Source organism: Megalobrama amblycephala, linkage group LG24 (genome assembly GCF_018812025.1).
Source record: "Megalobrama amblycephala isolate DHTTF-2021 linkage group LG24, ASM1881202v1, whole genome shotgun sequence".
Classification (NCBI taxonomy): domain Eukaryota; kingdom Metazoa; phylum Chordata; class Actinopteri; order Cypriniformes; family Xenocyprididae; genus Megalobrama; species Megalobrama amblycephala.
The window spans coordinates 4605396-4616681 of NC_063067.1; the positions used below are offsets into that span (position 1 = coordinate 4605396).

The following is an 11286-nucleotide window of genomic DNA, read 5'->3' on the forward strand; positions in this document are numbered from 1 at the left end:
TGCAATAAATAAGCAGACCTATCTGTTTCCACTAAAAATAGCCTAAACATCCTAAAAGATATTTTCAGCTTATTGGCAAAACTGCATAAATTTGATTTGAATTGATGAAATGTATGCAATTAAAACAATTAAAATACTGTTATTACACAAATGGTATTTATAGTCATATCTATTTTCCAATGTCTTGTACCTTTGATGGTGTTAACCATGGTGTCACGTGGATGGGAATATGTATGGAAATGACATGCAGATGATGTTATGCATAGTTAAACTAGGTGTCATAAGCTCCATATATGGTGATTTTGGGGAGGAGACTGGGTGGAGATGCACATATGTGCAACTGGGATTTATAAAGGGATTTTTGCGCAGGTTCTGGCGTTCATGGTTTTATAAATCTGGAAATTTTGGTGTGTATGCAGAATCTAGCTTTTTGTGTGTATGTACACTTTTAGGATGAAATCTACGGAAAGTTTTATAAATTAGGCCCCGGGACTCTTATCACACATGTGAAGTTTGGGGCAGATCGGACACTCCCTGCGTCCCAATGTCCGTACTATCCATCCTAAATAGTATGTGAGATTAAAATAAGTGTGTCCCAAAGCATAGTATGTTGAAAAGAGTATGCCAAAAGTCCCCGGATGGTCTACTATTTCCGGTAGATTTTCGAAGTGTGGATCCGTGCACACTATAAAGGCTAATATTGCCCACAACCCATTGCGCATTGGACGAGGATTCAGTTCAGAACTACAAACACGAGTAAAAAGTGTTAAAAAACTACAAAACATGCCGAATATGCGTGATCGACGCTGAGAGGTTGTTTGAGTGACTAATAATTGGTTCAAATTGATAGAAAATATTTAGGCCTATTTATTGTCATCTGTGTTATTTTTTATCTGTAAATACCAATTTATAAAGATCCGATTGGCCTTTAACATTTAAATGCATTAATATGAGGAGAGTTCTCCACATGAAAGACCCTCGACTGCAGATCAACGTGCTGCATTTCTCTCCGATACGGTAGGAAATTAGCTAAATGAAATCTGGAGGATGTAAGATGATTGACAGGTCAGTTTACGGTGACAGGATGCGACAGAGAGCAAAGAGGCGATTGTATGACGTGATAGTATGTCCCAAAGCTTGTCTACTCTTTTGCTACACACTCAAAAGTAAGTACTTTTTGTTCACAGAAAGAGTACATACTTTTAGGGCGTAGTATAAGTAGGCGAATTGGGACGTAGAATCTGTATGCCTGAGTTACAACAACTTCCTGTTTAATGGCGAAACATCCAGGGCACGTTCAAGCTCAAACCGGTGTGCAACGTTTTGCTACGGTTTCCGGGTTGAACGACATGTTTCCTGGAAACGGTGTGCAACGGTGTGCAACAGGTTTGAGATACGTTTTCTCTTGTTTGGTGGGTGTGTCAAAAATGTTTACCCAATCAGCATCAACATACATATAAACCACGCGGTATTAAAGGGACAGCTCGTAAATGTAATTAACAACAAAATACATTCATAAGAGCATATTAGAGCAAGTATATTGTTTGCACATGTGTATTTACATTAATGGCAAAATAACTTAAACAATAAGAGCACAAGTATAGATCTGGAACTTTAAGTCTGTCTAAATATCATTTATTTGCAATGTCTTCTGGTCCATATCCGAATGTGTGCTAGACACTGATTAATGTAATATAAAAATACTATACTATTTTGCTATTATATTGTGGAGTGATACTTTCATAAACTTTCATAAACAAAGGCAAATGTTGTATCACAATAATTAGAAGTTTCCACAAATCCCTTCACTCGATTGAGATTTTCTCTTTTATTCTGGACGGCAAGGGCAGTGACTGTAACATCGAGTGTATTTTGTAGTATTAAACACGTATTTATACCGATTTCATCAGGCTCCGAAAATTCTTCAGAAAGAACACAAAGAATGGCCTTCTCAGTTGCCATAGTTGCATCTCTTGCGTCATCACAACGGGGTGTTCAACGCACCACCGTTTCCGTTTAAAAAACGTTTTGCAACGTTTTGTTGGGGCTGAACTCAGCCCAGACTTTGTCGTTCCACAGACACGCCCTTCAGCGAACACTCAAGATCTTTGCAATTTAACATCACAAAGGCCTTAAGATTAGACTGACCAAATATGATGTTGATCTGGTTAAATCTCTATGAGGAGTTAATCACAGAGTAAAACGTCATTTCCTGTTGCCAGCAGGTGGCGCTATGACTGTAACTGAATATTGGCATGTAGATCTCTTCAGGCCAGGGCTGAGTTCAGCCCCGACAAAACGCTGCGAAAAGTTTTTTAAATGGAAACGGTGGTGCGTTGAACACCCTGTTCTGATGACGCACGAGTTGCAACTATGGCAGCTGAGAAGGACATTCTTTGTGTTCTTTTTGAAGAATTTTCAGAGCCTGATGAAGTCGGTATAAATACGTGTTTAATACTGAATAATTGCTGTCCAGAATAAAACAGAACACATTTGTAAACGAATTTACTTGGACCCATTGTGCAAGCTGTCTCTTTAATACTGAGTGGTTTATTTACATGTTGATGCTGATTGGGCTGACATTTTTGACACACCCACCAAACAAGAGAAAACGTATCTCAAACCCCGTTGCACACCGTTTCCAGGAAACATGTCGTTCAAAAAAAAAAAAAAAAGTAACAAAACGTTGCACACCAGTTTGAGCTTGAACCTGCCCCTCGATTTATTGTTCAGGCAGCGTTCTTGACAATCTTTTAGCTGTATAATGAAATTGAGGAAACTTTAATCAACGTTTAATTAATAAAACATTGACGAGGGTAAAAACTTTTTTTATCTAGATCAACCATACTTGATTTAAAAAAGCCAGGATCCTCGTGCTGTCTGCTAATGCTATTTTAATAGTGTTTTACTCTGAAACACTGAACAAAATTAAGCTATTAAAGTTACAAGCAAAACTTTAATACATTATTAATGATTATAACAGTCAAACCGCCAAACATACAAATTAAACATTCATACTCACACATAAATATATTTAGGTTAGTATAAATGTTTGTGTGCATTTTATGTAACCTGCAAAGCATACTGGTCACACTTAGCCTACTACATATCATTTTAGCAGATAGCTTTATCCAAAGTAATAAATGAGGTGCTTTACACTTTAAACTCTTTACCCTGCAAACCTCCTTCAGTGTCAAAGTTCACAGCCTGCAAACTCTGAAAGTATCATCATCACACAGCAGCAGCTCTTCTCTGAGATGAGGAGATCTTCACATGCTCAACCAGAAAGAAAACAGTGGCGATTCCCACCAGACCAGACAAAACCAGTCGAATCAGAGCTTCAGTGACGCCACAATGATCCAGACAATCTGAAACAGAAGAGAGTTGTTCAGAAACATTTTCTGTCTCATTAAAGGGTTTTTTTCCTGTGGAAAAACAGAAGCCGCACAGCGGTCACTGTGGCAGGAAGAGTGTTTTGTGTTAAATATAGTTTGAGTTCTCGTACCTTCATGTCGTGGGCAGATCTCGTTCATGTGAAGACTGACGCTCTTTTTGCTCACTGGATTTGCAGCCGTGCAGCTGTAGATCTCTGAATCATTATAATGAAGCTCTAATGGTAAACTGAGTTTGATGCTGAGATCAGGATTGCTGGTCTGATTCACCATTTCACTCCCTTTATACCACGAGATGAACACGTCTCGATCATTTCTCACAGAGCAGAACACAGAGCAGAAATCTTCTACTGCTCGTGACTGATTCAAAGTGCCTGGTAGAGATTTGTTTTGGGTTACATTTCATTTGTTAAAGTTCAGGAGGTCTTTATTCTGTTAGTATTTATGGCTTTAATTACTCTGAAACAAACTCCTGCCTATTTGGCTTAGCAATGATTTAGAGGTCAGGAGAAGAACCCTAGGACAAGATGGCAACTGAATGAACTGACTTAAAGAGTTTGTTCACCCAATGAAAATTATCCCATGATTTACTCACCCTCAAGCCATCCTAGATGTATGTGACTATCTTCTTTCAGACGAACACAATCAGAGATATATCTAAAATATAAAAGCTTTAATGGTTGTGATCAGGCACATTTTGAAGTAGGACTGGATATCAAGTAGGGATGCAACGATACAGTCAGTCCACGGTTCAAAACAAACCTTGGGTTTTTAACCACGGTTTTCGGTTCGGTTTGGTTTTAATGGCTTGGCACATCAAAGTGTTTTTTGTTATTCTTTACTTACAGGCGACAGGAACAGTAAGAGGTTAAGGATAAAAGAATAGTATTTTAATTGCAATACTCTTTGTTTTACTTTTATTAATGTTAATTTTGGGGTGAACTATCCCTTTAAGGACAAATGGCAGCATGTTCACCATTAGGCTGCTATCACTTTAAGACCTGCACACATGCAGACACGCATTCCATTTTTCTTTCACTTTAGGCATAAAGTGTTTGTTAACCTTGTGTGTATTTTATTGTATTAGCCCAGTAAGATAACTTAGTCCATCACTGTTTGACAGGCTTGTGTGCACACACAGAAAAGCGCATGTTAGAACAGCAGGTGAATGAAATGTTTAAACTAAGATTTAAAACGCATGCACATAATGAACTTTCACGATTGTGAATAACTGCAGTGAGCGCAACTCTACCGTTAACACATGATGTGAATCTATCTCGCTTTGTACAGTACATTGAGACGGAGGCGCCAGAATTGCAAATGAAAGAATTTGTACTGTTGCATGATACTATGATGTAAAAGACGGTGGCGCTTCCTCGTACCGCAGCCTCACTTCTCTGCGCGCTCACCCTGTTAAAGTGCAAGCGTGGCTAAGCACCCCCTAAATTGTGCGTAATTGGATATTTACTCATCTCAGCACACAGACTCACGGGCACACAAACAGAGCCAATTAGACAGAAATAAAATGTGCCCCCTCTGGTGTCCCAGAATGTGTCTGTGAAGTTTCAGCTCAAAATATCCCACAGATCATTTATTATAGCTTGAGCAAAAACACGCCGTTTTTGTGTGTGTCCCTTTAAATGCAAATGAGCTGCTGCTCCCCGCCCCTTTTCCAGAAGAGGGCGGAGCTTTAACAGCTCAACAACAACAAAGCTGGAGAATCTCACGCAGCCAAAATGAGGATTGTCAGTAACGGTGTTCAGCCTTACATTGTTCAAACCGGAGTCGACACTGATGGAGAGACTCAGACGGCCGTACACATCGATTTGCAGTGGAAGAGTAACCTTTGACCTGACACATGACGTAATGATGAATGTGGAAGCACAGAGGAGAGAAATGTTGGTGGATTTCAAAATGAAAGAAGCTTGAGTTTGTTGCACAGTCCTATTTGTTTGAACCGTGAGAGGCGTCTAGCTTACGATACATTGTGCGTCATGCATCGGGTCAGAGGTCACTCTTGTGTTGAAAGTCGACTTGCGCATTCGGCATACGGCCGTCTGGTGAAAGCTAGTTATTTTAGATTATAAAGTTTTAAATACGGATATTTTTCTTATAAAAATCCATCACATCACTTCAAAAGACCATTATTAATCCCCTGGAGATGGATTATTTTTTATGAATCCATTTTTTTTTTTTTTATGAATCCCCCCCCCCCACCCCCCATTCACTGTCATTATAAATCGTTTGTGAGCAAGGATATGTTTAAATATATCTCTGATTGTGTTCGTCTGAAGGAAGATAGTCATATACATCTAGGATGGATTGAGGGTGAGTAAATCATGGGATAATTTTCATTTTCAGGTAATCTACCCCTGAAGACTCACCTGAAGATTGGTGCGCAGTAACCAATGAGTTCCTCTTAATAGCAGGTACAGAGACAGGTGCTTTAGGACAAGAGGAAATAAATATACATCTTTTAATAAGCCCATTTTGTAGAAACCATATGAAATTATTTATTCATTAAATGACATCCTTTATCTACAACATTATCGTAATAATGAAATGTATAATAATGTGCAGCAACTGTAACTTACCATATACATTAACTGTGAACTTCTTCTCATTGACGAGTAACCTGATGGTGAGAGATACTTCATAAAGTCCAGAATCACTGGTACTGATATTCCAGATGGTCAGTGATCCGCTCTCTTGATCTAGATGCAATCTGCCAGTAAGTCTCTTTTCAAAATGAGTTAAAACTTTTCCATTATTAATGTGTGCTATAAGATTGTCACTTTTAAAAAACCACATTGTCTCAGAGTCTCTCTTCAGCTGAGCTCCTGTATGTAGAGTCAGAACATCTCCCTCCATCACTGTCTTTACCTCTTCCTGATTACCATTCACGAGATCTGAAACAATATTAATGTGCATTAAATATAGGTTATGTTGTTGGACATGACAGATACATTTACAATTGTTAAATGAAACACTTCTGACAACGCTCTGCTGCAGAAATGCAGATATTCCAAATTTTTGAAATAGCAACTAATTTTTTATATGTATTTGAAACGGTAGGCTTATATGTATGGGAGATACATCTGTTTATTTGTACTTAAAGGTGCAATATGTAATAATTTTGTCCGCTAGAGGCCTATTCAAAACAAAGGCGTAGCTTTGAGTGTGGAAACTTGGGACATGTGGTCTCCACCTCAACGGATGGTGGAAAAGAATAGGGATAGGACTTGGGAAGAAATCATGTTCATGGATGTGATTATTAACGTTACTGTAGTATGAAGCAGAGCAGGAGCGAGTGTTGTGGAGCTGAACGAGGAGCTGGAGCGATTGATCAACACACGCCTCACGAGCAGCGGGACTTTTATTATGACACAGTCGCCGGCGCCTCTTCCGCTTTTCCGGTCATGAGTATGAGGTAACGCAGCTCTGTTTATCATATTAGATACATTTGAGTGTGTTGAAAATGATGTTATAACGTGTGCGTTCGCTCGGTGGCTGCTGTGAGACACTGTTACACACTGCAGTAAGATAGATCGATTTTACAATATCATATTAAATGCTGGATGGCTTGTGTTTTTCTCTGTGGCATGGTAAAGCATGGTACTCGAAAAAATCAAGAAAATTTATTTAAACAATAAGACTAAATGTGTTGAGCTATATAACAATAATTAGTTTTCTGTCTATAAATATATCAAAACAGTTGTTCCCTTGTCTATTAAAACACGTAAATATTAAAGCGTCTTTGGTGTTTCCATGGTTTCTACAAAATAAACCGGAAACCGAGGGTAACGTGGGTATGACGCAATTGACAGGCGACTCCTCACACGTCCCGGAGCCTTGGTTAAAATTGCAATTTTCTCACGATTTACAAATATTTGGAAACATTTGGGATATTGTAAGTACTCAAGTGAACAAAATATATAACACTGGCCTAGTGGTTTTTGGATATTTTACTGCAAAAATCTTACATATTGCACCTTTAAATGCTTTCCTTTTGCAGAAAAGCGTGGCAAACCCACAAATTCTCACCTGTTGTCTTTATTCATTATAATTTAATTTAACATCTTCCTGTCTCTCAAGATTGCATTCTCAGATTTGCTTCATACATTACATTTAAACAATTACACCTTTATCCAAAGTGACTTACAAATGTGAAACTTCACTAGCTATTTGTCGTAAACTAAAATATAAAATATAATTTTTTTTTTTCCGAAAATGACTGATTGTTTCTCTAGATAAGACCCTTATTTTAATTTTAATATTGTAATAAAGCCTTAATTTTTTTCCAAGACATGAACATCTTGGATGACATGGGAGTGAGTAAATTATCAGGATTTTTTTATTTGAAAGTGAACTAATCCTTTAAAGGGTTAGTTCACCCAAAAATGAAAACTCTGTCATTTATTACTCACCCTCATGTCGTTCCACACCTGTAAGACCTTCATTCATCTTCGGAACACAAATTAAGATATTTTTGTTGAAATCCGATGGCTCCGTGAGGCCTTCATAGAGAGCAATGACATTTCCTCTCTCAAGATCCATTAATGTACTAAAAACATATTTAAATCAGTTCATGTGAGTACAGTGGTTCAATATTAATATTATAAAGTGACAAGACTAAAACAAAATAACAACTTATATAGTGATGGCCGATTTCAAAACACTGCTTCAGGAAGCATCGGAGCACAAATGAATCAGCGTGTCGAATCAGTGGTTCGGAGCGCCAAAGTCACGTGATTTCAGCAGTTTGGCAGTTTGACACGCCATCTCAATCATGATTTGACACAAAAGATTCATAACTCTCCAAAGCTTTGTTTTGAAATCGGCCATCACTAGTTGTTATTTATTTATTTTTTTTGGCACACCAAAAATATTCTCGTGGCTTTATAATATTAATATTAATATTGAACCACTGTACTCACATGAACTGATTTAAATATGTTTTTAGTACATTAATGGATCTTGAGAGAGGAAATGTCATTGCTGTCTATAAGGCCTCAAAGTGATGTTCTTTTGAGCACTATTCACAGCTGTTGATGGATTCGGTCTTCCGAACTTTTAGCATCGTGAGTTAATTTAGATTTATATGTAAAGACGGTGCTTACTTTGAAGACAGAGAGAGTTCGCGCACATGAGGGAGGAGCTCTGCTCGTTCTGTCCGTCAGCGCAACAATCATCTGCATCACTAATAAACAACTCAATAACTGATCAAATAAGGCTTTGGCGGAACAAAAAAATTGTTTTGGTGGCCGCCAAAACATTTTCATTGTAGGAAAAACCCTGTAATTACCACTTCATGCTTTAGTGATTAGTAATTTGGTCTATACTTCTTTCTTGTTGATGTTTTCACTTCCTTGATTGTTTTCATTGTAGGTGAGATGTCCTCTGACCACAAAGGAAGTCCTCATTACTGCTGCTACATCACCCTTCTGTTAAAGTAACTCGTACATACATTTGTTTCCCTTCACTTTTACTTTATCCTCTTCATATGTAGGCCTATATGATTTTCCGTACTTCTTTCTCGATTTTACATACGAATGTCTATAGTTGAATGCTTCTTAATGTTCTTCTGAAGGTATATGTATTTTCTCAACTGTTTTTGAAAAAAAAAAAAAAAAAAACCTTTTACTTTTACTTTTATTTTCTTGGGTATCATGGAACACCATGAGGTGAACCTATTGAGTTTTTTCAAAAAATCTTCTAATATCAGCCGTTTTTTCAAACAACATTTGAATATAAAATTATTTGAAATGGAGTAGCCTACTCAAAACATACTCTTATAATATTTACTTTAGCTTATACATCAAATACTGAACATCACACAATATATTCACCTGTCTTTTCACACTAACCTTCATGATTAAGGGAGCATTTCTAGATTTACTCTATGAAACTCTGGAACAGTGATTGTTTTTGATGTGAACAGCAAGTTTTATTAAACAAAACAATGTCAAAATTGTTATTTCACATGGCCAAAAGCCAAAGAAAAAACATAAAGATCATAAAGGAGCCAAAAAATATTACAAGTGCTTCAATCCCAATTTTACAGAATAGAAGACTACAATTAGACTACAAAATTAGTGCAGACTACCGACTACTAAATGTATTTCAGTGTGAGCAACTGGAGCAATGAAAAAATAATTAAAGAAACAAAACAAACAAACAAACAAACAAAAACAATATGAGGTTTTAGATATCTTACCTTTAAGACTGATGAAAAACACAATGAAAACCAACATCCTGACAGATATTCATCAGTTTGTGTCTTCTGTTGATGTCTCATCTGGAGCTCTCGAGCAGTGTGAACATGTGACAAAATCTCACTGAAGATATTCAGTTTCATCAGGAAGTGATCATGAAATCAGTACCAGCTTGCAGCAAAAGAATGTTTAAACTCTTAAAACCATGTATAAAAATCATGAAATCAATAACTGATTGTATTTAGCTGTGCATGCAAATGTAAATGACAGTTTCTTTGCTAAGTGTGTTATTGTTAGAATCAATTTAACCAATTGATTCGCAAAATGATTCATTGTGTCGAAGCGTTCGAAACGCCACACGCTGGTGACCCCTGCTGGTCAGAACAGTGTAAATGCAACAAAAACTCAGGCCAAATATGCATAAAAACACCTTTTACAAACCCATAACAAATGTTTTATTGAAAGTATAATCTGTCAAATGCAATTAACTAGTCATCTAATACCATTAAATATTAAGTGTTTGAATAATATGTGTTGTTTCATCAATTTTCAGGGCTTTTTTGATGACTCGGCTAAACAGGCCAATATGAGACTATTATCTACTATTATTCCTATTATACTATACTTTACTGAAATCACGTGACTTTGGCAGTTTGTACGTGCTCCGAACAACTGATTCGAAACAAAAAAAATGTTTTTGAAGCTTTGTGGCAAAAGCGACCATCACAAATTGTGCTAGCAGTAAAATACTTGAGTTAATATGTTCATGAAATCAAAATGCACGAGCCAACATTTCAAATAAATTGCAATGAACATATTTGTGTACACAAAAGTTTTAATTTCTACTTAATCTTTTTTGGTAAATTTATAAAAATGTATTAGGAGTTGGTGCGAGTAAAACAGGGTCTACAGGGTGCCTTCATATTTGAAAAAAAAATTTCACTGACAATTTTCACTTTTGGTTGTTGTTTAGAAACTAATATTTTGGATGTAATATTTTAAAACTAGAAAATTGCATTGCATATGACTTTTTAAGTTTTTATTCATTCGCAATCATCTGACAACGAGTTAACATCAAAATAAAAACTAATCCAGCAAGGTAAAAGTTCTTTGCAACAATAGTAAATCATAATAATTAGATGCTATAACTATACCAGGGCTCTCAAGTTTTGAACTGAGTTCAGAGTGAGATTTCGGCGGCGACGGGGGTTTGGGTGGGGACGGGGGTCTGATATGAAAAATGACACAAATTCGCACAAATAAAAAAATATTTATTTAATTCAGCATTTTAGTGTGTATGTGAGTGAGTGAGTGTGAGAGATAGATAATGGTAATATAATCATACACATTATATTGTTGTTTTTCCTCAACATTGTAATGTGAAACAATATAAACATGGTAACCATAGTACCACACTAGTGTACCTTATATGTACGTTACGTTCTGCACGATAACTGGCGCGCTCTGCTTTACTAGTGTTTTTTCCCGCTCGCTGCTTGAGCCTATAATGCTTTTTTTCTTTAGGCCTATATTTTTTGTTTACACATATTGTTTAATGTTTTAAACTGAATGAAAACCTTAAGATAAAACACAAACTTGTTGTGTATATTACCTAAGTTTGTTCAGAAATGGTGACGACATTAAAAATAATAATAAAATAAAAATATAAAAGCAGCAGA

The 11286-nt window shown here is 36.6% G+C and overlaps 1 protein-coding gene across 1 annotated transcript; it reads right to left on the reverse strand.

Moving 5' to 3' along the window:
- Positions 1 to 2874: 2874 nt before the first annotated feature.
- Positions 2875 to 9870, reverse strand: LOC125259828 (CD48 antigen-like). Its single transcript, XM_048177777.1, has 5 exons — positions 9610 to 9870; positions 5987 to 6301; positions 5777 to 5836; positions 3506 to 3766; positions 2875 to 3368 (listed from the first exon to the last, which is right to left on the reverse strand). The coding sequence occupies exons 1-5, from the start codon at positions 9644 to 9646 to the stop codon at positions 3232 to 3234; spliced, it is 810 nt and encodes a 269-aa protein (XP_048033734.1). The 5' UTR covers positions 9647 to 9870; the 3' UTR covers positions 2875 to 3231.
- Between the last annotated feature and the right edge of the window lie 1416 nt (positions 9871 to 11286).

What these genes read in the sequence shown, in the direction of transcription:
- LOC125259828 (XM_048177777.1), bottom strand. Translation starts at nt 9,646, where the DNA reads ATGTTGGTTTTCATTGTGTTTTTCATCAGTCTTAAAG. An exon ending in GTTCACAGTTAATGTATATG is followed by an intron (nt 5,837 to 5,986) that starts GTAAGTTACAGT and finishes CTTGTCCTAAAG; the next exon opens with CACCTGTCTCTGTACCTGCT. An exon ending in TACTGCGCACCAATCTTCAG is followed by an intron (nt 3,767 to 5,776) that starts GTGAGTCTTCAG and finishes AATCTCTACCAG; the next exon opens with GCACTTTGAATCAGTCACGA.